The sequence below is a fragment of the Notamacropus eugenii genome, chromosome 2 (assembly GCF_028372415.1).
Source record: "Notamacropus eugenii isolate mMacEug1 chromosome 2, mMacEug1.pri_v2, whole genome shotgun sequence".
NCBI lineage: Eukaryota > Metazoa > Chordata > Mammalia > Diprotodontia > Macropodidae > Notamacropus > Notamacropus eugenii.
The window spans coordinates 15,747,454-15,770,918 of record NC_092873.1 but is presented as its reverse complement, the minus strand read 5'-3'; the positions used below and the strand labels follow the sequence as shown (position 1 = coordinate 15,770,918).

Sequence of the window (23,465 nt, the reverse complement as noted above, 5' to 3'; positions counted from 1 at the left end):
CCTTCTTCCCCACTCCCTCCCTGAGATGGCATGTAATCTTATATAGGTTCTACACATACATTCCTATTAAATACATTTTCATCTTAGTCATGTTACATAGGAGAATTAAAATGAGTGAGAGAAACCATAAAAAACAAAACAAAACACAAGAGAAAATGGTCTGCTTCATTCTACGATCCAATTCCATAGTTCTTTCTCTGGATGTGGAAGGCATTTTGCCTCAAGAGTCCATTGGGAATTTTTTAGGTCCTTACATTGCTTTGAAGGACTAAGTCTACCAGAAAAAATCCTCACACACTGTGGTTGCTACTGGGTACAAAGTTCTCCTGGTTCTGCTCCTTTCACTCAGCATCAGATCATATATATCCTTCCAGGCCTCTCTGAAGTCTTCCTCTTCATCATTTCTTACAGCACAATAGTATTCCATTATATTCATATTTCACAATTTGTTTAGCCATTCCCCAATTGATAGGCATCCCCTTGATTTCCAGTTTTTGGCCACTACAAAGACAGCTGCTATAAATATTTTTTGTACATGTGGGAAACTCTCATTTTTATGATCTCTTAGGGATACAGTCCTAGAAATGATATTGCTGGATCAAAGGGTATGCACATTTTTGTAGCCCTTTGGGCACAGTTCCAAATTGCTCTCCAGAATGGTTGGATCAGCTCACAGCTCCACCAACAATGAGTGTTCCAACTCTCTCACATTTTCTCCAACATTTATCATCTTCTTCTTTTGTCATGTTAATCAATCTGATAGATGTGATGTGGTACCTCAGAGTTGTTTTGATTTGCATCTCTAATCAATAGTAATTTAAAGCGTTTTTTCATGTAACTATAGATAGCTTTAATTTCTTCCTCTGAAAACTGCCTGTTCATATCCTTTGACCTTTTATCAACTGAGGAATGACTTGTATTCTTGTAAATTTGACTCAGTTCTCTATATATTTTAGAAATGAGGCCTTTATCACAGATACTACTTGCAAAAAGATCTTTCCCAGTTTTCTGCTTCCCTCCTAATTTTGGTTGCATTGGGTTTGTTTGTGCAAAAACTTTTCAATTTAATGTAATCAAAATTATCCATTTTGCACTTCATAATGTTCTCTATCTCTTGTTTGGTCAAAAATTTCTCCATTCTCCATAAATCTGACAAATGCACTATTCCTTGCTCCCCTAATTTGTTTATAGTATCAGTCTTTATACCTAGATCTTGTTTCCATTTGAACTATATTAAGCAAGGCTATTCTCAAGACTCTTGGGTTGAGGGCCCTGGGCCATGTCCACCTGAGTCTGAAAATAGTTGATGGTTGACTTCCTTGTTGCCTCAGGTAAGCCAAAAGACTCCACCAATAAGGCCATTTGCTCCAAATGAGGGACTTTGGCTCTTCAGCTCTAAAACGTTTTATCCCTCTATTATCCCTTAACAACCCCTCAATGGGAATTGAGAGATCCAGGATGAAACCTCAGCTTGGTGAACATCTTCCTGTAAGTCTTGGTTGCTTGTCTACAAAATGGGTTGGATTAATTGTCCTTAAGGTCCTTCCAGCTCTATTAATTTGTTTGCAAAAAACACAACCACACGATGAAGTAGGGATCATATTCCAAGTAGTAGTATTACCATTCTACATTTGAGGAAACTGGTTTAGAAGGGTATAGGGATTTGCCCAAATCCTACTATCTAATCATTGAGTCTAGGACAGATATATCTCTTGTCTCTGCTAGGGTCTGATTGGGCTTAAGTATATCCATGTGACCTCAGAGCCCATCCCCCCACACCGACCCCCTTTTGTAAAATTGACCCAGTAAGGAACTGGTCAATTTTATGGTAAAGGTTTTGAAAGATGAACTGTGAGTCACGTATTCAGATGGGGGAAAGGAAAAATAGCTTTCCACCTTCTCTCTTCCTCATCCAAGCCCCAAACTTTCCACAATATTCCCTCCCCCTCTAGGACTCCATAATCTCCCTGCTGCTCGTCAGTCTCCTTTCCTCAGATGCGATTAAGGGGCCAGTTTCCAAAGGAGATTACAGGGGCAAAGTCAGTCTCCCCTTCTTTGGGAGTCTGGGCATAAAGGGTGTGGGGACAGAGGGGGACACCAGAATCTTGGGAAGATCTTGGAGTGGAGATTCCACTGTCACCCTGTCACAATGGCCTTCCTGCCTAGGAGCAGTGAGGAAGAGGAGGAAGGGTCTTGGCCCAGCAATAGCCCAGGCTCTCCCTGGAAACCAGATGCTTCGAATCAGGTCAAGAGCTTGTGGGATGATCAGGACATTCAGGTATGTGCTCCAAGACCTCTTTCCACTTTGTCCTCGAACCTCAAGTTCCTGCCTCTGCCTTTTTTCAGATCCTGAGTCAGCTTCTGCTCTGCCTTAGGTTTCTTCTCAAAAGCCCCGTCCACCATCCATCACAGTGGAAACCACAGATATAAATGAGGTGGAGAGTGGGGAGCTCAGGTGGCCTCCAGAGGAGTTGCTATTATCAGACAGTGAAGAGGAAGAGGATGAGGCCTTTTTCCAGGACCAAGATGAAGAATCAGGTGAAGAAAGTATAGGTCTGGGAATCCTACAGATGGGAACTGATGATGGCAAGGCTAGGAAAAAATGGAAATGGGCAGGAAAGCATAGGTGATGAATGAGGGTGGATGAAATTTCCTTTCACATCAAATGGCAGAGCTCTAGAGGAAAAATGTGGATTCACAAATCCTATTCCAGAAACCTAATTCTGTGGGTCTTGGCTTAATATCAGCCTCAGTTCCTCAATTGTAAAAAGGAAAGAATCAATAAAGGTGAATATAAAAAGATAACTTGACAACTTAAAACACCTTGGAAATGTCAACAACATTTTTTCTTCCCAGGGTGGGCTTGGTGTCCCCTGGATCCCAGATCATCTCTAAGAACCCTCAATCCTGGATCTGACTGGGAGGAGGAAGAGGAGACCTGGGGGGAGAGTGACACTTCATGGATTTCTGGTGAGTGAAATTTAAGACTCCTTTAGAATTTCCTGAATCATGGGGCCATTCACGGCCTCCATCCCGCCCCCCCCCCCCCATATAGCTGGCAGAGCAGGGAATAACAAACAATACAGAGACCCTATGGTTTCATCTCCACCCCCGCAGAAAAGTTATCACCCACCCCTATATTTGATACACAAATAAAATGAAGAAGATTGCTTTTATTGAGCTGCCTGTACCAAGTAAGCAAAATAGCTGAGTCCCTTGAAGGGTCCCAGTTCATGCACTGTCACCAGTCTGCTGCCAGTCCCTCGCTCCAAGCAAGGCAGACGAACATCGGGGTCCTCATCTGAGAACTGCACTAGGGTGCCCTGGGGGGCTAGCACCCGAAGACATTCAGACAGCAGCTGCTGTGCCCCGGCTTGGCCACCCCTGGCCACAGCGTCCCAGGTGCCCTTGTCTAGCACCAGCTGGAAGGCCCCCGAAGGACAGACAGAGCTCAGGTCCCTGGCATCAGCCTGCAGGAAATGCAGACAGGAAGCGGGGTGCTGAGGGCTCAATCCAGGGTGCTGTCCATGCCCCTCCAGCATGTGCTTCATGTGGGACACAGCCGCTGGAGAAAAGTCCACCCCTAGCACATTCAAGGGCAGGGGGCATTTGGTGAAGAGTCCAGAGCACAAACCTGAGGTCCCACAACCCACATCCAGCACCCTGAGTGGGGCCACGGCTGGCTCCCTGGGATCCCCTTTCTGCAGCAGCGGCAGGAGAAGACCCTGAACCTCTTCGTATCCAAAAAACCAGTCGAAGTGAGGGGCACTCGCGAGCAGGGTCTCGGCGTGGAGCCGGTCCCAAACGCTGGGATCGGCCAGGGAGCCTGCACACGGTCGGGACAGGGAGAAGGCAGCGTCAAGGGCTCGGACTGCGAAACCCCTTCTTCCCTCCCGCATTCCCCACCTCCTAATCCCTACCGGCCCAGGAGCGCTTCGTAGTCACCCCGTGGAGAAGTCTGCGCAGCAGCGCCATCGGGAAGGTGGCCAGGGTCCGGGTCGGAGGAAGGACGCCACGCGCAGGGAGCGTTCGGGACCACGGCCAGCGGCTAATTCGGAGCCCTCCCCCCACCCCAAGGAACCAGGAACAAACTTCGGACCCAGATTGCTCTCGGCAAGTGGACTTTATTGAATGAGACCAAAGGGGGGACGAGGGATCCGGTCGTTCCAGGTCCAGTGGCGGCGGCGATCAAAGCCCTGCAACAGAAAGGAGTACAGCAGATGAGCATTCGAGGGTGCGGGAGAAAGCGGAGCGCATCCCGCGCCCCATCTCAGCCCCGCAAAAGGCACGGTGTCCCGGCGAGTGAGGATAGAACCGGCGGATGGGGAGCCGCCGGCACCGAAGACATGACGCCGGGGAAACCAGGGTCCCCTTGCTCTGCCTCCGTACATAACGGGGGCCGGGACGGAGCACCCGGCCTCCGCCAAGAAATGGAGGCGGGATGGGGAGAAGCACGCGGCCGTGCCTCCGAAAGCCCCGAGCCCAGCAGAGCCCCTCCCTGCAGACACCCCCAGACAGCACCCTCCGCTGGAGGCGAACCGGCCGTACTCACCGGCTCCCCGGCAGGAAAGGGGCAACGAGTCTCGCCTGCGTCCTTTTATAGGCAGGCGCAGCATCCCGCCCCCATTCCTGATTGGTCGCTCTCTGCTCGGGGGGCGGAGCCTCGCCTCTCGAAGGGGCGGGGCGCGGCGGGACTCGCTCGGAGAAGCTCGGAAGCGGAGGGGGAAGCTGTGGACCATGGGGGCGCCCGGGGGGAAGATCAACCGGCCGCGGACGGTGACTGCCTGGGACCCCCGCCCGATGCCCCCTCGCCAGCCCAGGCCTGGCCGCGCTCCCTGGCCCGAGCTTCCGGCTCGCGCCGCCCGCGGGGCCCACGCCGCCCTCTGTCCCCACGGCCCATGCGGGCTTCCGCGGCTCCGGCTGGGCCCCTGGTCCCCAGCCCCCTCGGGCAGGGTGGAGGCGGGGCTGCGCCCCGGAGCCCCTCCCCCCGACTCCGCTGCGCCCCGGAGCCCCCCACCCCGACTCCGCTGCTCCTCGGAGCCCCCCCCCGACTCCGCTGCGCCCCGGAGCCCCCCACCCCGACTCCGCTGCGCTCCGGAGCCCCCCCCCGACTCCGCTGCGCCCCGGAGCCCCCCACCCCGACTCCGCTGCTCCTCGGAGCCCCCCCCCGACTCCGCTGCGCCCCGGAGCCCCCCACCCCGATTCCGCTGCTCCTCGGAGCCCCTCCCCGACTCCGCTGCGCCCCGGAGCCCCACCCCGACTCCGCTGCGCCCCGGAGCCCCTCCCCGACTCCGCTGCGCCCTGGAGCCCCCCACCCCGACTCCGCTGCGCTCCGGAGCCCCCCACCCCGACTCCGCTGCGCCCCGGAGCCCCCCACCCCGACTCCGCTGCGCTCCGGAGCCCCCCACCCCGACTCCGCTGCGCTCCGGAGCCCCCCCCCTGACTCTGCTGCGCCCCGGAGCCCCTCCCCGACTCCGCTGCGCCCCGGAGCCCCTCCCCGACTCCGCTGCGCCCCGGAGCCCCCCACCCCGACTCCGCTGCGCCCCGGAGCCCCCCACCCCGACTCCGCTGCGCCCCGGAGCCCCCCCCCTGACTCTGCTGCGCTCTCCTTCCTGCCAGGAGCTGAAAAAGAAGCTGTTCAAGCGGCGCCGGGTGCTGAGACGGGAGCGGCGGCGGCGGCACCGGGTGGTCGGGGCGGTGGTGGACGAGGGGCTCATTACGCGCCACCATCTCAAGAAGCGGGCGTGAGTCCGGCTCTAGAGCCCTCCCTAGACCCTTTCTCCTGAGGGAGGGCATTCCAGGAGGGAGGGAAGGCCAGTGCAAAGGCGAGGCGATGGGAGATGGAGGGCCTTGCGTGAGCAGAGAGAGAGAGGGTTCGGCTGCCAGTCTGTGTTGCCTTTGCCCAGTACCCAGGTCAGAAAGTCACCCCAAGGCAGGCTAAGCATGGCATTGAGCACCCAGGAGTCTCCCAGGAAGGGCTTTGATGATGGGGAGTGAAGGAGATGGTGTGGACCAGCGGGTGTCTCCAGCAGCTTCTTATGATCCTGTAATCGTCCGCCATCCTTCTGCCCCAAGAGGCCCTGTTAAGTTACCCACATTACCTTGGTAGAGCCTTCCTCACAACCTTTCTGCAAGGGAAGTGCTGTTCTTATCCTGTGCGGAGGCCCCCCCCCCCCCCCCCCAAGAAACTGAGCTTATTCTGACCTTGCCACCTGGGCACCCCCACAACCTGGAGATCCCTTTAGAATTCAGGCAACAGGCAGGAGGTACCTGTAAGTGCCTGTTGTGTGCCAGATCCCAGAGAGACTAGGTAAAAGTGGGGAAAGTCCCTGCATTCAGGGAACTCACCTTTTTTTGGGGGTGGGGATATTGTGAATACGTGTAAGGAAATTCAAAACATATACAAAATGCAAAGCGATGTCACTGGAAAGGGATGGAGCAATCAGGGAAGGCTTCCTGTAGGAGATGCTGCCAGAAATGCCCTTGGATAGAGCTTCTTTGCCCCTTCCCTTTAGGTCCAGTGCCCGGGCCAACATCACCCTATCTGGGAAGAAGAGAAGGAAACTTTTGCAACAGATCAGGCATGCCCAGAGGGAGAAGGCTGCCATGGAAGGTGAGGAAGATGGAGGACCTGGGAGGGTGGGAGCAGGGAAAGGACTGGGGCCTTTTGAAGAAGATGTGGGAGGGCAAAAGTTGAGGGCATTCTGCTGTCTAACCTTTCCTTCCACTCCTCCATCAGTGGAAGCCCCCCTGAAGCCAGGCAGGACCACTGAGGCACAGCCTAGACGGCAGAAGAAAAGGAAAACTGGAGTTAGCCAGGATGTGGAGATGGAAGACCTAGAACCTGACAGCTGAACCCGGACAACCTCACAAGAGGCCATTCCTTCAGTTAGGACAAGGAGGCAGAGATCCTTAATGATAGCCTTTTTTTTTGTTAAAGTTTTTATTTTTGGAAGCAATCAGGGTAGAGTGACTTGCCCAGGGTCACACAGCTACTGGGTGTCTGAGACTAGATTGGAACTCAGGTCCTCCTGACTCCAGGGCTGGTGCATCCAGTTTGCCTCCTAGCTGACTCCCTCCCATCATAGGTTTCTAAAGCAATGTGGCTCTGACCTTTCCCTTCCCTCTCCTCCTATGCCTCACTCTTCAAGTCCTTTTGCTGTAGGCAGGGGAGTGTAAGATGCTGTTTCCATGGCTTCCTGGGGAGGAAAGAAGGGAGGCCAATGGCTCAGTAGTGCTAAGTTTGTAATAAAGTTATTTGAGTTCTGGCTGGAGTGTTTATGGAATGTCTCTTTGGAAAGAAAGGAATAGGGTAAGGACCCGGGAGCAAAGCCAGAATGTTGACAGTAAGTAGGTAGTGCCTGAGACTATCCCTGCCCCCAAGACCAAGGGTTCGGTGTTTCAAACTATGATTTGCTGACAAGTAATCTCTTGAGATCTGGGTTAGTCTCTTCTCTCTTTCTCAATGTTCTTATTTGTAAACTTTTGCTTCCTGACCACAGTTGTTCCAATCAAACAAAATGGTATGAACAGAATGAAGCAGGTGGGTGGTTCAGTGGAGTTAAAATTCTCCCTCATCTTCTTAATGACCCTTGGCAAGTCACTTACCTGTAAAATGGGGATAGTAATAGCCCCTGTTTCAACAGGGTTGTTGTAAGGATAGATTGAAAATAGTATCTATAAAGTGGTTCCCTAAAGGGATGTGTAAACTCAAGATATCATATGGAAATGTTTGGGGAAGTATGAGGCAAATCACTGTAACTCTTGATGACATAGCTCTACCCAGCTCCGTGCACCAGGAGCCTCCTACCCTTCAGGACCCCTTTCTCTGCTCACCTTGCATATATTTTGCCCCACATTCCCCTAGTGAGATCAAATAAGACTTGGCTTATAGTAGGTGCTTAATAAATGACTGTTCTCTTTCACACTCCACTCTCCCTACCCCCTTCCCATATGTTTTTGACTTGTGTGTGGATCAGCCTTATCTCCTCATCAAAAATGACCCATTTATGGAGAACAGAGACCTAGCGTTATACAGGCCATGTCCCCAGACGCTTCATCAGTGATTTGTTAAGTGGCTGGATTTCCAAAGGCTCAAGAGAGTAAAGAATTGAGTTAATCTGGCACTAACCACTCTGGACAACGGATCCTGAAAACCTGAATCCCAAGAGAAGAAGTTTCCTTAGTTACCTCAGGACCCACAACGTCTGACCACCTCTCCCTCTGTGGCCCAGGTTGCATCTCTAGCTCCTGTCCTGAACTCACTTTTACATCTTTACATCTTCTGCGAGCTAGGTTATTATCCACTCCATTTTGCAGACGAGGTTGAGGCTAGGAGAGTCCACGGGTCCAACTCGGGTCTTCCTGACCTTGCTGTCTCAGCCCTCCCCATCTCTGGCCGTCATCTGTGGTCTCACCTTACCCAGCTTCTCTCCCTCTCCTCTCCTCCTTAATGTGGAATTGATGCGGATTCTAAAATGTTTGCAGTACGTGCTCAGGGAGCCCAACAAGTTTTGCTCCATGTGCTCCATTTTAAAAGCAAGTGAGTGGAATCTGTTGCATTTCTTTATTCAATAAATTGTCGTTAAAAGAAGACGTGTTAATAGGTGCGGAGACGCTTCTCCTAAGTCCCCCGGGGGGGTCCGTTTGTCCGGCTCCGTCCGTGACCTTTGACATCCCCCAAACACAATAACCAAGCGCTTGTTAAGTGTCTGCCGCACCACCTACGTCGTCTCGTGGGGGAGGCAGGGGCTTCAGTCCCGCCCACTTTACAGAACGTCCTTCTATAACGACAGCCGTAGCCTTTCCTGCGCCTGGAGAGAGGACGTATGGGGGGGCGCGCAGTGGAGAGGGGGCCAGGGCCCGTTCGACCTTCTCTCCTCTAGGATTCCTACCCAGGGGGTGGTCCGGGGCCCGGCTTCCCTATCTGTAAAAAGGAGGGGCCGGATTGGCGGGTCTTCCCTCCCTGACGTTCGAGGATTGGTTTAGGGGTGGATGGCCCCGCCCCGCCCCGCCTTCCTCAGTCCTCTCCTCGCAGGGACCTTGCTGGAAGCGGAACGTCTCTACCTTGGCGTCAGGCGACGCCGGACTTCTTTGCGCGCCACACTCCCTGGCGGGTTCCGCCTCTCGCTGGCCCCCAGTGCGCATGCGCCCACCCGCTCCCGCCCCCGCCGCCACTCCAGCAGCCGCCGCCGTCGCCGCCGCCGTCGCTGCCGCCGGCTCCGGGCTCGGGATGTCGGCGCTGTGCGATGCCGCCGGGCCCCCGGCCCCGCCCGCGCCCGCCGCTCACGGGCCCACGTCCCCGCTCAGGTGTGTGGGCGCCGGCGGTGACGCCGGCCCGAAGTCGGTGCTTAAGAGTCGTCGGTCCCTCCCCATTGTACAGATGGGGAAACTGAGACCCGCGGAGGAAAGAAGAGACGGGGAGGTCTCGAACCAGGACCTTGCGGGACCAAAGACAGAGCCCGGGCCCCGCCCCGGCCCTCCCTCCGGCGGGTGCACTCGCCAGGCGCCAGCTCGGGAGGAAGGAGGGCACCCCAGGCCCCGGGGACTGTCAGTGCAAAGGCCCAGAGGGCAGAGTGTGGCTTCGAGGGTAGAGAGGGGCAGGGAAAGGCAACGGGGAGCCGACCTCGGGGGCCCCAGGAGGGGCCTGGAGGCGGCAGCCTCGTGGCCACGGACTCGGAGCCCAGGGGAGGAGAGGAGAGCAGGGAGCAGCGGGGGCAGAGGGCCGAGGCCTGCCCCCCCCCCCCCGCGGGGCACGTCCAGTTCAGAATGTCCCCGGGACAGCTGGCGTGGAGGAGAGGGGCCAAGGGCACAGATGCCAGCGATACCCCCACCCCCAGAGGAGCAGGGAGGCCATGTGTGGGAGGGGATTCCAAGATGACTTAGTGGCGTCTTTGAAAGAGAACATGTCCGCCCATGGAGCCCAGCCCTTGGACCAGACTCTGCCACTGCCTCCAGTTACCATCGAGATGGCCCTAAGGAGTCCCTGCTAGCCTTACAGAGTTAGAGGGGGAAGGGCCCTGTCAGAGTAAGGGAGCCAAGATCCAAGTCTTCTGAGGTCAAATTCAGACCTCTTTCTACTCTACCACCTCTCCCCCCAACTCTGTGGTCAGAGAATTGTAGACTCAGATAGTCAAACCTGGGAGGAGCCAGGCCAGAAAAAGCCGTGTGGCCCGGTGGTTATACCCAGCTGGATTTGGAGTTATCAGTGTGGGTTCAGAAGATCCGGCTCTATACTAGCTGTGTGGGATCGTGGGCAGGGCTTTTCCCCTCTCAGGGCCTGTTTCCTCATTTGTAAAATGATGGTATTGAACAAGATGGTGTCTGGGGCTCTTGGTGGCACTGAAGTCAGTTAACACAGTGACCCAAGTCTTGATCACATCTAGAGATGAGCACAGTGTGGGGGAAGGAGGCATCTCTATGATCTGGAGCACCTCCCTTGTGTGGGCCTCAGTTTCCCTCTTTCTAACATGAGGGAGCTGGACCCAGTGAGCTTCCAGTTCTGCCATTTCATAATTTTGTGATGCCCCCAGGAGCACTGTGTTTGGTTCTGGAAGTCACAGTTTAGGAGGGATGTCTGTGGGCCTGGGTGATCTGGGTATTGGAAATCATCTTGCGGGAGGAGGCCTGGAGAACAGCAGTCCTGGGTGTATGGGAGGCAGGACCATGATGGCCCTCTTCACATATTTGCAAGAACCTGGCAGGTAGAGGAGATGTCAGCCCAATACAAGGAAGTGTTTGCTAACAATTAGCAATGCCCAAAAAGTAGAGGGAGCTTCTTTGGGGGAGGCAGTGGGCTGGGATGGGAATGTTGGGGACGTTCTGGATCATCCTAGAGGCTACAAGGTCCTTTCCTTCTGGTGATGGTACGGAAGCTGCTGGATTGGTCTTGAGGCAGAAAGCTCTCACTACAGGCATCTGAGACCCACCTGACTTCCCTTTCTCTCTCTTCACAGCGCCCAGGAGCTGGCTCAGGAAATTAAGGCTTTTCTAACTGGTGCTGACCCTGTCCTAGGCCACCAGCTCTCTGCCCGTGACCATGCCCGCTGCGGCCTCCTGCTGCTGCGCTCCTTGCCCCCAGCACGGGCAGCTGTCCTTGATCACCTGAGGAGTGTCTTTGATGAAAGCGTTCGGGCCCACCTGGCTACGCTGGAGGACAGTGCCACGACAGGCCCACAGCATCTCCGCCCGCCACCGCCTTCCCATGCTCCCTCTGCGGGGCCTGGTCTAGAGGATGTTGTGCAGGAGGTACAGCAGGTGCTCTCTGAGTTCATCCGGGCCAACCCCAAGGCCTGGGCTCCCATTGTTAGCGCTTGGTCCATCGACCTGATGGGGCAGCTCAGCAGCAAGTACTCGGGCCGCCACCAGCGGGTGCCCCATGCTGCAGGCTCCCTCAATGAACTGCTACAGCTGTGGATGGGCTGCCGTGCCACCCGCACCCTGATGGACATTTATGTGCAGTGCCTGTCTGCCCTCATTGGGAGCTGCCCTGATGCCTGTGTGGATGCTCTCCTGGACACCTCTGTCCAACATTCTCCCCATTTTGACTGGGTTGTGGCCCACATTGGCTCCTCCTTCCCTGGCACCATTATCTCTCGTGTCCTGTCGTGTGGACTCAAGGATTTTTGTGTCCACAGTGGGGCTGGAGGGGGAAGTGGGGGAGCAGGTGGCCCTCCTGTGACCCCTTCAGCAGACGTCTTTCCCTCCAACCCTGCTGTCCCTGGAGAGAAGCGAGTGCCAAAGATTGCATCTGTGGTGGGGATCCTGGGGCACCTGGCCTCACGCCATGGGGACAGCATCCGCCGTGAACTCCTTCGGATGTTCCATGAAAGCTTGGCGGGGGGCTCGGGAGGGCGGGGGGGTGACCCCTCCCTTCAGGCCACAGTGCCCTTCTTGCTGCAACTGGCGGTTATGTCACCAGCCTTGCTGGGCACTGTCTCAGGGGAGCTTGTGGACTGCCTGAAGCCCCCTGCGGTCCTGAGCCAGCTTCAGCAACACCTCCAGGTCTTTGGCAGAGAGGAGCTGGACAACATGCTGAGCCTGGCGGTGCACCTGGTCAGCCAGGCGTCTGGGGCTGGGGCTTACCGGCTACTTCAGTTCTTGGTGGACACGGCTATGCCAGCATCAGTCATCACACCCCCTGGCCTGGCTGTCCCTGATGCTGTCCGGGAGGCCTGTGACCGCCTCATTCAGCTTCTGCTGCTACACCTACAGAAGCTGGTGCATGATCGGGGAGGGTCCCCTGGGGACGGGGTCCTGGGTCCTCCTCCCCCGCCCCGCCTGGTGCCCTTTCTGGATGCCCTGCGGAGCCATGTTGGGGAGCTGTGTGGGGAGACCCTGAGGCTGGAACGGAAGCGGTTCCTCTGGCAGCACCAGCTCCTGGGCCTGCTGTCTGTCTATACCCGGCCCAGCTGTGGGCCTGAGGCCTTGGGCCATCTCTTGAGCCGGGCCTGTACCCCAGAAGAATTGAGCCTGGCCACACAGCTCTATGCTGGTCTGGTGGTCAGTCTCTCTGGCTTGTTGCCCTTGGCCTTGTGCAGTTGCCTGGCTCGAGTCCACTCGGGGACGCTGCTCCCTCCCTTCACAGCCAGGCTGCTCCGGAACCTGGCTCTGCTGGTGGGGTGGGAGCAGCAGGGTGGTGAAGGGCCTGCTGCCCTGGGGGCCCGTGTTGGCGAGGCTGTTTCTGCCCAGCTTCCTGACCTGGCTCCGCTCCTGCTGCATCCTGAAGAGGAAGTCGCTGATGCTGCTTCATCCCTGTTGGCCATCTGCCCCTTTCCTCAGGGAGCCCTGCTCCCTGCCCAGCTCCTGAGCTTGGTGAGGGCCGGCGTGTCTCGATTCTTTGCCTCCCTGAGGGTTCACGGGCCCCAGGGTGTCTCTTCGACTTCCCATCTGCTTGCACGGCTCTCTCAGGCCTCCCCCGCTGGTCTCAAAGCTGTCCTCCAGCTTCTGGTTGAGGGAGCTTTGCATCGGGGCAATGCCGAGCTGTTTGGGGGCGAAGGAGAAGGCGGGAGTGAGAACGTGTCACCTGCGACCAGTTCATCGTCCGCTTACCTGCTGGAGACCAACAGGCGGCACACGGCGGCAGTGCCAGGTGCCGGAGGCGTCTGGTCAGTGTTTCACGATGGAGTCATTGGCAAGGGCCTGAAACCTCCCAAGTCAGCCCGCTCCCGCAGTGCCCAGGAAGTGAACTACAACACGCAGAGCCTCCTTCGCCTTCTGGTGCGCTGCTGTAGCGCCTCCGGTGGGACGGGGGCAGGTGACTGCTGGGGAGCCCCCACCCTGAGCCCGGAGGCGGCCAAGGCGGTGGCGGTGACCTTGGTGGAGAGCGTGTGCCCCGATGCAGCTGGGGCTGAGCTGGCCTGGCCCCCGGAGGACCACGCGCGCACCACAGTGGAGCGGGACCTCCGCATTGGCCGCCGATTCCGGGAGCACCCCCTGCTCTTTGAGCTGCTCAGGCTGGTGGCGGCGGCGCCCCCGGCCCTGTGCTACTGTTCGGTCCTGCTGAGGGGGCTCCTGGCGGCTCTCCTGGGTCACTGGGAGGCCTCTCGCCACCTGGACACCTCCCAGTCCCCCTGGCAGCTGGAGGCCTCGTGTGCCCTGGTGGCCGTCATGGCCGAGGGGAGCCTGCTGCCCCCGACCCTGGGCAACATGCACGAGGTGTTCGGCCAGCTGGCACCCTTCGAGGTGCGGCTGCTGCTGCTCAGCGTCTGGGGCTTCCTGCGGGAGCACGGCCCCCTGCCCCAGAAGTTTGCTTTCCAGCCTGAGAGGGGCCGCTTTGCCCGAGACTTCTCCAGGGAGGGGGGTGGGGCTGGGGGCCCCCACCTGGCCGTGCTGCACAGCGTCCTGCATCGCAACGTCGACCGCCTGGGGCTGTTCTCGGGCCGGTTCCAGGCCTGGCCGGCCCCGCCCAGGCAGGGGGCTTGAGTTGCCCTCGGGGGAGGGGCCGAGGTCGGCGCCCCGCCCCCCCGCAGGCAGCCCCTAAATCTAAATAAAGGTTGCCCAGTTTTCAAAAACCCGACTGGAGTGTCCGTGGAAGCGCAGCCGGGGCTAGAGGACTGGGGGGACCGGGGAGGGCGCTGGGCGGGCTGGGACGGAGGAAACGGGCCAATGGCAGCGCAGCAGGCTGGGAGCAGTCCTATCGGAGGCTGCCGGCTCCTCGTTACCGCCTCCCGGCCCCCTTCCATCACGGCCCGCGCTTCGCCCATAGGTCTGCTCGTCTCCCTGCCCTCGGGCGGCCAATCACCTCCCGGGACGGGAGGGCGCGCGGGGCCACGTGTCCCTGCCTGACGGGGGACGGGAGGAGGGGAGAGCCGGGGTCAAGGATCAAACCCGGCACAAGATGGCGGCGGCGGCGGCGCGTCGGAGGCGGTGAGAAGAGTGGGGAAGAGCTCGGCCCGGCTCCGGCGGCACCCCCCTCTGCCCCGACGGCCTCCTACCCCCCAGCACCTCGGGGAACCGACCTCCAGGCCCGCGGGGGGTGGGGCGGATGGACGGGGCTGCGATCCGGGGGGGGCAGTATTGGGAGTGAGTGCCCTGCGCCCTCCCGGCCGGCCTTGAGGAGGAACAAGCGCGCCAGCCGGCGGGTGTAGACGGCCCCAGAGCCACGCACCCCCTTCCTGAGCCGGGCCCCAAGAGCGGGCTGCAGATGAGGAAGCCTGGGCGGAGGGGGCCGTGACCTGGGTCCTGCCCCTGCCCGCACCCCAGGGAGGCCCCGGCTGGAAAGTTGGGGCGCACGAAGTGTGGGTGGGAACTTATGTAACCCCAGGCCCCGGGTTCACCTGAGCTTCCTCGTTCTGCGCCTGCTCGGTGCCCCTGGTGCCAGGGGGCAGGCCGCTGGTGCCGGGGGGGCGGGCGCCGCTCATCCCCTCCCGGGGCTCCAGGCGGCGGTGGGTAAAACTTCCCATTTTGCACGTGGTTTAAGGGGAGAGAGAGCAGTGAGGGCCGAGGGGGGCAGGCCTCTCCTCCTGACCCTGGGGGACGCTGCCACCCGAGCCGACCAACGGCCCTGGCAGCCCGGCCCCTGCCCCCACCGCCTTTGGCTGTGCTGGAGGCCCGGGCAGAGCTTCCCCCCGTTTCGCGTGCCCTCCCATGCGGTTCTGCGGGTGAGGAAAGAAGTTTTAGTTACCCAGGCACGGAGGAAAGAAAGCGGGTCAATTAGTTCCGACACGGCGCCCAGCGTTTTCTGAACCTCGGCCGGGTCCTGGCAAGGGTGCCAGTTGATGGCCCCTCCCTTGTCCCCCCCAAGAGGCTAAGCGCGCCCCCGTTTTCTTCCTCAGGTCCTGGGCAGAGTTAGCGCTGGCTTGTCTAGGACTCTGCCTTTGGACAGCTTTCGCTGTGGATAGAAGCAACTTCAAGACCTGTGACCAGAGTTCTTTCTGCAAGTATGGAGATTCAGGGGGTCCTGGGATGGAAAACAAGGGGCAAGGCCCTGGGAGCGTCTGGGAAGTGCCACCACCCAACATGGGCACCTGAGGCAATGAGGAGAATTGAGGAGTTGGGGACCTGGAGGCTTCCAAAACTGCCCCTGTCATTGAGCCAATCTTTTCTACGCAGGCGTCAGCGCAGCATCCAGCCTGGCTCTTCCCCCTACCGGGCCCTGCTCGACTCTCTAGAACTCACCCCTGATGCCCTCACGGTCCACCTGGTCAATGATGTCACCAAGGTTAGAGGTGGTATGGAGGAATAGGGAGGGGGAGCGGAGGGGGTAGGGCTGGCCCTCACCTCTGTCCCACGTAGGTGATGTTGCTGTTGGAGCTACAAGGACTACAGGGGAACATGACCCGGATTCGTATTGATGAGCTCAAGCCCCTCCGGCCACGTTACCGTGTGCCTGATGTCTTGGTGGCAGATCCCCCCACAGCCCGGTAATTCTACTGGGGTCTCTGTCTGTCTTCAGCCTGAGGGACCTCCCATTCTCAGTGCTTCTCTTCACTGCTTCCTCTCGGTGCTGTCGTTAGGCTGTCCGTCTCTGGCCGGGATGAGAACAGTGTGGAGCTGACTGTGGCTGAGGGGCCCTACAAAATCATCCTGACTGGGAGACCCTTCCGATTGGACCTGCTAGAGAACCGAAGTCTTGTGCTCAGCGTCAATGCCCGGGGACTCATGGTCTTTGAGCACCAGAGACTCCCCAGGAATTCGTGAGTAAAGGGATGGGAAGCTATCAGAAAGGGCTGCAAGGAGGCCTCCAAGAGAGTCTGGGCCCCTAGGGTGTCTTGGGGAGGGATGGAGAAGACAGAGATGGGGTAGGGGATGGCCGAGAACCTTGGGGGAGACTGTGCCCCTGCCTCATGGTGGGGAGCCCTTCCTGGGCCTCCCTCCTCTGGCAAAGAGACCCAAAGGCCCTTCACTCCTCTCCTGGAGCTGTCTTGTTTCCCAGATTTATTTTTCCCCCTTTTTTTTAAAAAATAAATTTTTTTTGCTTGTTTGGTTTTTCCGTCTCTGGATGTTCGTCGACTGAAACTCACTTTTGTGTTTCTGTTTTTGTGTTGGTTTTGTGCCTCCTTTCCCCTGCCCCTTTGCCCTTCCCTTCCTTTCCCCTCTCCTCCTGCCCCAGTTTCTCGGATAAAGTTAGTCTCACGTTCGGTAGCATATGGGATAAGATCAAGAACCTTTTCTCTAGGTAAATCCACGGCCACTGGTACTGTATCTGTTCCTTAACCCCTGCCCCTCTGTCCCTGTGCTCTTCCACCCTGTACTCCACAGAAGCACAACACACACGCATGCACGCACACACACACACTCACACTCTTTCACTCACTCACTCTCTCCTCAGCTAAAGGATTTCTGTTCTAGGAGGGCTGGGAAGTGCTGGGAACCTGCTTGCTACTCCCTGGGGCTAGGAAGTTGGATGCTGGGAGTTTGGTTCTCTCTGCTTCAGGCAAGATGGAGTAGGAGTTGTTTAGGGTGGCTCCCCAGGTGCCCCAACTCACTGTCTAGACTCCTTCCAGTGAATGACCCTTCACCTTTGCACTGCTCCCATCCTGCAGAAGGGGAAAGTGAGGCCTAGGGAGGGGGTTTGACTGGGCAGTGAGTAACAACTAGGTTGTGCTTCATTCAGCTGCCCAATCCCGAGTTCTGCCTCCTTCCCTCCTCCATTCCCTTGTTCCCAATGCTCTATAGTGGCATGTATGGACATGTAAAAAGCACATTACTTGTTTCCCTTGGTCATTGCCCTCCTTCCTTCCCTCCCCCCTTCCCTTATTTTCATCTCTTGGCACACTCCCAGCCCTGCCTTTGTATGAGGCTATGTTCCCTGGGGATGCACCTTGTGCCTGAGTGAAGCTCCAGTTATATACTCCTGGGGCCCCTGGAGCGCTATTCCTTTCTCATCCCCATGCTCCCACCAGCCCCTAAACAAACAAAATTGAAACCAAAAACCTTCATCCCCTCTCCCCTTGGACTGGAGCAGACGACTCTCCTACCTTCCAGGGAGGGACCCAAGGAACCAGCTGAGGGGGATGGAACCCCAGAGGAGGAAGCAGCTGGGAAAGCAGACAAGGTGAGGTGGGGAGGATGGATGGATAGTTGTGGGGGAGCGTGCCAACTCAGACTGACTTGGGCCTGAGGGGTCCGGAAAGACCTTGTGGACCACTTCATTCTTCCTCTTGCAGCCAGAGAACAAAGAAAAGGATGACAATGATGAGCCGGGGGCTTGGGAGGAAATGTTCAAAACCCACTCTGACAGCAAGCCTTATGGTGAGCAGGAAAAGGGATCTGAGCAAGAGGGAGGGGATGGGCACTAAATGGGTGGTCAGGAAGGCCTCTCCTTGACTCCTGACCTCCTGCCTCCTTTGATAGGCCCCACATCAGTGGGTCTGGATTTCTCTTTGCCTGGAATGGAACATGTGTATGGGATCCCAGAGCATGCAGACAATCTGAGACTGAAGGTCACTGAGTGAGTCACGTGCAGAGAGAGGGGAGCAGGGAAAGGGAGGGAGGAAGTATGCACAGCTTGAAGATGCTAGCCAGAAGCCAGAGGGGCTCTGTTGTGGCTTGCTTCTCCCAGGAGGTCATGTGAACACTTACCCTGTGATCACTTGGGGGTGGCTCTGACGCTGTGGCCTTTGCAGGGGCGGGGAGCCGTATCGACTCTACAATCTTGATGTGTTCCAGTACGAGCTGTATAACCCCATGGCATTGTATGGCTCGGTGCCTGTGCTCTTGGCACACAATGTCCACCGAGACCTTGGCATCTTCTGGTTGAATGCAGCTGAGACATGGGTTGATATATCCTCTAATACAGCAGGAAAGGTGAGGGGGCAACTAGGAACAGGGGGCTATGTGATATCACCAGGTATTGGGATACAATCATCCGAGGTCTACACAGTCTGAACACATAAAACGCGGACAACTTGCTTGGGTCCAGGGGGAGTAGCTGTGACATGTGATTCCTGGGTGGGAGGAAGAAGTCTGGTCTTATCCAGGCCCTCTGGCAGAGCCTGTCAAACCAACACTCTGGAAGGAGGTCCTGCATGGGAACTAGGGAATGATTGAAGACTGAGGGAAAGGTCTTTTTCCCCTTTGTGGGAATTAGTAGGCAGGGAGTATCTTAATTTCTGGTCCTCCTGGGACAGACGCTGTTTGGGAAGATGCTGGATTACCTGCAAGGTGGGGGGGAGACGCCCCAGACTGATGTGCGCTGGATGTCCGAGAGCGGCATTATTGATGTATTCTTGCTCCTTGGGCCCATGGTCTCAGACATCTTCCGTCAGTACGCCAGTCTCACAGGTGTGGCCCTGCCCATCTAAGTACAAGACCAGCAGCCCTTTGCTGGTCCTGAGCACTTCACCTCAAATTACATAGTGCCTGATTTACAGCATTCCTAGAGTTCTCGTTTTATTTAAATTTTATATTTGTGATGACATTTCTCTTTTTGGTATCACTTTTATATCCATACATACCCTTTCCTCTCCCCTACCTCATGAACCATCCCTCACCACAAAGAATGATAACAAGGAAGTTTGGTTATCAGACATCAGTCACATCACCTGCATTGGGGCAGCCCCTGTGAGTCTTGTTTCACATCCACAGCCCTGTTCTCCCTCCAGGAAATAAGGGAGGAAAACAATTTTTCTAAGCCCTCCCCCCCCCCCCCCCAAGTCTATGTCTTGAATTGTTGATCTTGGGATGATCTTGGGCCTTGCACTGAGCTCTCTGCTCCCACAGGGACCCAGGCCCTCCCCCCACTCTTCTCCCTCGGCTACCACCAGAGCCGCTGGAATTATCGGGATGAAGCTGATGTGATTGATGTTGACCAGGGCTTTGATAGTCATGACATCCCCTGTGACGTCATCTGGCTGGACATTGAACATGCTGATGGCAAACGCTACTTCACTTGGGACTCTAGCCGTTTTCCCCAGCCCCTTGCCATGCTGGGACATCTGGCTGGCAAAAGACGAAAGGTAAGAGGGCTAGCTAGCCATAAGGGAAGTTGGTTAGCTTTCTCGGGGCTAGAAGGAGAGCCCTTAACCTCTTGCACTCTGTTCCTAGCTGGTGACCATTGTGGACCCTCACATCAAGGTGGACTCGGGATACCGGGTGCATGAAGAATTACAGTCACTGGGACTATATGTGAAGACCCAAGATGGTTCTGACTACGAGGGATGGTGCTGGCCAGGTCAGGATGGAAGGGCTGGCCTGGATTGGCAGAGCTGAGAGGACTGGGGTTCTGGCATGGCTGGAGGCTGAGATGACATGGGTGTGTCACCAGTCCCTAGCCCCAGGGGTGACCTTTGCTTTTGACCTTCTCCAGGTTCCGTTGGCTACCCTGACTTCACAAACATCAAGATGAGAGAGTGGTGGGCAAACATGTTCAGCTTTGACAAGTATGAGGTAGGACAAGGGTGAGGTGCCCTCCCTCACTTTGCCTTAGCTTTTATGGGTTGGAGTGTCAGAAAGGGCCTCCAGGGGAGTCCAGGAGGGCAGCTCAGGAGCTGACTTACCAGCTCTCTGCTTTGGGCTTCTAGGTTCCATTCAGCAGGATGGTGAACAAAGGGTGTCTCTGTATTCTTCTGGACGTTTTGTTGATTATTTTTCTCTGTCATGTGCTGCTTCTCTCACCTCCCTTGTCACGTTGGCCATGTTGGGAAGCCTCCTGGTCCCAGCTCTACTGAGTGATGGGGGGCTGTACCATTACCAGTCTTTTAGTTCTTGGATGCTGGTGAGAAGCCTTTCCAGTCTGTGCTCATTGTCTACATTAAGAAGTCACTGCATCAGTTTAGTAAAGAGTTGTTTGGTTTCTCTGAATGTGTTGCAGTCATCGTTTCTTAGGAATGCTGTCTCTTGTTTCCCTGGCTTCCTTGGACCCTGGTTCTCTTCCTTTTGTTTCTAGGGTTCAGCCTCAAACCTCTTTGTCTGGAACGACATGAATGAACCGTCGGTGTTCAATGGCCCTGAGGTCACCATGCTCAAGGACGCCCGGCACCACGGGGGCTGGGAGCACCGGGACGTCCACAACATTTATGGCTTCTATGTGGTGAGGCTCCTGGGAGGCCTCAGGCCCTGGGGAGCGTTGGGTTGCAGCCTGCTGCATCACTGCCCTGACCACAGCTTTTTTTGTGCCCCCTCAGCACATGGCCACAGCAGAGGGGCTCATACAGCGCTCTGGAGGGGTGGAGCGTCCCTTTGTGCTCTCCAGGGCTTTCTTCGCTGGTTCGCAGCGCTTTGGTGAGATCTGGCAGGTGGCTGCATGAGCATGGGGTACAGGGGCACCTGTGGGCAGTCTGCAAGTGGGTGAGTGCTCTGTGCTAGGACATGCCAAGATATCTAACTGTCCTGCTTGGAGCTGCAGGGGCACTAGCTAGAACAAGCTGAAGATAGAGCTCTAGCAGGTGGGATCCGAAAGGATGGGCCTCCTTTTCTCCTCCAGATGCCCCTTAATGGTGTTCTCTGTGTCCTTTCCCAGGAGCTGTCTGGACAGGGGACAATGCAGCAGAGTGGGACCATCTGAAAATCAGCATCCCCATGTGCCTCAGCTTGGGGCTGGTGGGGCTCTCTTTCTGTGGAGGTGAGAGATGGGGGCTTGGATGAAAGAGGGGCTCTAGGGGTAGGGTCACTGACTGGGGATACCCAAGAGGCAGAGGGAGGGAGCACCCTCTCTCCTACCTCTTTGCTCATCTCATCCTCTCCCTTCCAGCGGACGTGGGTGGTTTCTTCAAGAACCCTGAGCCAGAGCTTGTTCTGCGCTGGTACCAGATAGGTGCATACCAGCCATTCTACAGGGCACACTCACACATGGACACAGGCCGACGAGAACCCTGGCTGCTGCCCCCTGAGTACCTGGGGCCAATCCGAGATGCCTTGCGCCAGCGCTATGCCCTACTTCCCTTTTGGTATACCCTCTTCTATCGTGCTCACCGTGACGGGCATCCTGTCATGAGGTAAAAGGGGACAGAAGAGGGGCTGGGAGAAGGATGGGGATGTGTGGACAACTCAGGGGGTCCACCGTCCCATCCTCTACCTCTGCAGGCCCCTGTGGGTGCAGTATCCAAAGGATGTGACCACCTTTGGCCAAGATGATCAGTTCATGCTAGGTAAGAATGCTGGGAAAGGATTAAGGTCTGTGGCTGTGGGAGAGGCTGATACAGAGACCGCTTGCCTGTAGGTAGGAAGCTGAGGCCCTCCTCTTGCTTTGGAGGTTATCACAGCACCCTGTCTGTTTTAGGAGACTCTCTGTTGGTTCACCCTGTGACAGAGCCTGGGGCCCGTGGAGTCCAAGTGTACCTACCAGGCCAAGGGGAGGTGAGGTTATGGAGGGAAAGGGGCTTAAACAGGGCAGAGAGGGGTGGGGGAGGGAGGGAGCTAAAGAGAGAGAGAGGGAGAATGTATGTGTTTGTGTGGGAACAAACACTAAGGGGATGTCCACTCTCATCACTTGTACTCCTTAGGTGTGGTATGATGTTCAGAGCTACCAGAAGCATCACGGCCCCCAGACCTTGTACCTTCCAGTCACTCTTAACAGTGTGAGTACTTCCCATTGGCCATCACTGCTCATCCCTTTCTTGTTGTGTGCCCTGTGGGAGGACAGTAAGTGGAAGGAGCAGGTGTAAAGATTTAAGGAGGGGCCATTTGAGCCAGGCTTTTCTCTCCCCCAGATCCCTGTGTTCCAGCGTGGGGGGACCATCATACCTCGGTGGGAACGGGTGAGACGTTCTTCAGACTGTATGAAGGATGACCCCATCACTCTTTATGTCGCAATCAGCCCCCAGGTGAGGGACCTAAGGAATCTCTCCTTCATCCCTCCCCTAACCCCCCTCATTCTTCTAAATTTTGTTCCCCATGGATGCTTGACTGTCACCCACTTCCACACAGGGCACAGCAGAAGGAGAACTATATTTAGATGACGGCCACACTTTCAACTATCAGACCCAGAAGGAGTACCTGCTCCGAAAGTTCACCTTCTCAGGAAACACTCTCACCTCCAGGCAAGGAGCACTCCTTGGTGCTGTAGGGGTGTATCCTTCCCTCCCACCCTTTGACATGTCTGCTGATTTTCTGTTCTGCCCCCTCCAGCTCAGCTGACCCACAAGGCCACTTTGAGACCCCAATCTGGATCGAGCGGGTGGTGATCCTGGGAGCTGGAAAGCCAGCCTCTGTGCTGCTCCAGACAGAGGGTAAGGGAGTGACTCGGCCTGGAAGGAGGAAAGTGGAGGCCAGTCTCTGTCTGTCCACATCTGACTGGCTGTGTCTCTGTCTCCAGGCATGCCTGAAAGTGTCCTGAACTTCCATCACAACGCAGAGACCTCGGTGCTGACTCTGCGCAAGCCTGGAGTCCCCGTGTCAGCCGACTGGAGCATCCACTTGCGATAGCCTGAGGTTGAGCCCAGCCCAAGGGGATCCAGAGTGACCCCTTGAGGTCTGCACCATGCCCCAGAGTCACATTTCTGATAAGCTGGGCAGGAGCCAGGGGAGCTTTAGGGGCTGGGAATCCCTCCTCCGCTTCCCTGACCCCTCCCGTCCCCGTGACTGCACCCCATCTTCGTAGGGACCTGAACGCTTCTTCCTTAGACTCTCCCCACTAAAGCCTTGGTTACAGGCATCTGGATCACGCGACCCAAGGGCACTGGTTCCTACCGAGACCCCCCCACTCCCCTGTGTCCTCTCCTCTGCCCGAGGGAAGGAGATTCCAGGTGCCTCCCCTGGGACCACCCCCTTAGCTAGCTGGGCACAGTGGTGGGCCCCCTCCCCCAGCCCCTGCTCTGCCTGGGCCGCTGCGGGTCACGAGAGGGCAGCAGGGAGCGGGCGGCCTCCCCGGGTATTTATTGCGGCAGAACAGGGGCTGGGGCCCGGGAGAATGGGGAGGGGGCATCTGGGTGGGCATTTTTTACTTCCCGCGGCCCGAGCTGGGACAGGTTTTGATAAACAAACAGAAAAACAATAAAAGAACCGAAACTGGAGGACGCCTGGTTGTGTGGGGGAGGGGCCGGGGTCGTCGGGGTCACGGTCACGTAGCCTCTGCGCTTGCGCCG

At 56.8% G+C, this 23,465-nt stretch overlaps 5 protein-coding genes and 1 non-coding gene across 12 annotated transcripts in view; 3 read left to right on the top strand and 3 right to left on the bottom strand.

Annotated features, from left to right (window-relative positions):
• Positions 1-23,465, bottom strand: part of LOC140522101 (inner centromere protein-like) — a 576,743-nt gene that overhangs the window by 2,283 nt on the left and 550,995 nt on the right. The window lies entirely within an intron of this gene.
• On the top strand, positions 2,135-7,268 carry LOC140522152 (uncharacterized protein C11orf98-like). Of its 2 annotated transcripts, XM_072637260.1 has the most exons (6): positions 2,135-2,278; positions 2,376-2,538; positions 2,857-2,970; positions 5,620-5,744; positions 6,516-6,613; positions 6,740-7,268. In XM_072637260.1, the coding sequence occupies exons 1-6, from the start codon at positions 2,150-2,152 to the stop codon at positions 6,771-6,773; spliced, it is 663 nt and encodes a 220-aa protein (XP_072493361.1). In that variant the 5' UTR covers positions 2,135-2,149; the 3' UTR covers positions 6,774-7,268. The 2 variants fall into 2 exon arrangements, with proteins under 2 accessions (XP_072493361.1, XP_072493362.1); XM_072637261.1 differs by lacking the exons at positions 2,135-2,278; positions 2,376-2,538; positions 2,857-2,970 and adding an exon at positions 4,696-4,776.
• Positions 3,159-4,677, bottom strand: CSKMT (citrate synthase lysine methyltransferase). Of its 2 annotated transcripts, XM_072637251.1 has the most exons (3): positions 4,553-4,677; positions 3,921-4,196; positions 3,159-3,826 (listed from the first exon to the last, which is right to left on the bottom strand). In XM_072637251.1, exons 2-3 carry the CDS (start codon positions 3,973-3,975, stop codon positions 3,174-3,176), a joined length of 708 nt encoding a protein of 235 aa, XP_072493352.1. In that variant the 5' UTR covers positions 3,976-4,196; positions 4,553-4,677; the 3' UTR covers positions 3,159-3,173. The 2 variants fall into 2 exon arrangements, with proteins under 2 accessions (XP_072493352.1, XP_072493353.1); XM_072637252.1 differs by lacking the exon at positions 4,553-4,677 and having other exon boundaries at positions 3,921-4,535.
• LOC140530610 (small nucleolar RNA SNORA57) lies at positions 4,289-4,437 on the bottom strand. The gene has a single exon (XR_011976038.1). It is a non-coding gene; the product is annotated as a small nucleolar RNA SNORA57 (small nucleolar RNA).
• On the top strand, positions 9,168-14,012 carry INTS5 (integrator complex subunit 5). Its single transcript, XM_072637129.1, has 2 exons — positions 9,168-9,309; positions 10,956-14,012. The coding sequence occupies exons 1-2, from the start codon at positions 9,233-9,235 to the stop codon at positions 13,921-13,923; spliced, it is 3,045 nt and encodes a 1,014-aa protein (XP_072493230.1). The 5' UTR covers positions 9,168-9,232; the 3' UTR covers positions 13,924-14,012.
• On the top strand, positions 14,272-23,393 carry GANAB (glucosidase II alpha subunit). 2 transcript variants are annotated; one of them, XM_072637132.1, is made up of 25 exons: positions 14,272-14,367; positions 15,276-15,380; positions 15,553-15,661; positions 15,736-15,863; positions 15,957-16,136; positions 16,553-16,618; positions 17,428-17,497; positions 17,610-17,694; positions 17,797-17,893; positions 18,069-18,249; positions 18,573-18,726; positions 19,165-19,400; positions 19,489-19,615; positions 19,751-19,830; positions 20,330-20,473; positions 20,568-20,664; positions 20,903-21,004; positions 21,134-21,377; positions 21,466-21,530; positions 21,662-21,738; positions 21,885-21,959; positions 22,092-22,205; positions 22,309-22,421; positions 22,510-22,610; positions 22,697-23,393. In XM_072637132.1, exons 1-25 carry the CDS (start codon positions 14,339-14,341, stop codon positions 22,804-22,806), a joined length of 2,889 nt encoding a protein of 962 aa, XP_072493233.1. In that variant the 5' UTR covers positions 14,272-14,338; the 3' UTR covers positions 22,807-23,393. The 2 variants fall into 2 exon arrangements, with proteins under 2 accessions (XP_072493233.1, XP_072493231.1); XM_072637130.1 differs by lacking the exon at positions 16,553-16,618.

Bases quoted from the DNA above. Each gene is read 5' to 3' on its own strand.
- LOC140522152 (XM_072637260.1), top strand. From the start codon at position 2,150: ATGGCCTTCCTGCCTAGGAGCAGTGAGGAAGAGGAGGAAGGGTCTTGG. The intron at 5,745-6,515 runs GTGAGTCCGGCT...CCTTCCCTTTAG, and splicing joins CACCATCTCAAGAAGCGGGC to GTCCAGTGCCCGGGCCAACA. The intron at 6,614-6,739 runs GTGAGGAAGATG...CTCCTCCATCAG, and splicing joins GGAGAAGGCTGCCATGGAAG to TGGAAGCCCCCCTGAAGCCA.
- CSKMT (XM_072637251.1), bottom strand. From the start codon at position 3,975: ATGGCGCTGCTGCGCAGACTTCTCCACGGGGTGACTACGAAGCGCTCC. The intron at 3,827-3,920 runs GTAGGGATTAGG...GACCGTGTGCAG, and splicing joins TACGAAGCGCTCCTGGGCCG to GCTCCCTGGCCGATCCCAGC.
- INTS5 (XM_072637129.1), top strand. From the start codon at position 9,233: ATGTCGGCGCTGTGCGATGCCGCCGGGCCCCCGGCCCCGCCCGCGCCC. The intron at 9,310-10,955 runs GTGTGTGGGCGC...CTCTCTTCACAG, and splicing joins GGGCCCACGTCCCCGCTCAG to CGCCCAGGAGCTGGCTCAGG.
- GANAB (XM_072637132.1), top strand. From the start codon at position 14,339: ATGGCGGCGGCGGCGGCGCGTCGGAGGCG. The intron at 18,727-19,164 runs GTGTGGCCCTGC...CTGCTCCCACAG, and splicing joins TCAGTACGCCAGTCTCACAG to GGACCCAGGCCCTCCCCCCA. The intron at 20,474-20,567 runs GTGAGGCTCCTG...GTGCCCCCTCAG, and splicing joins ACATTTATGGCTTCTATGTG to CACATGGCCACAGCAGAGGG.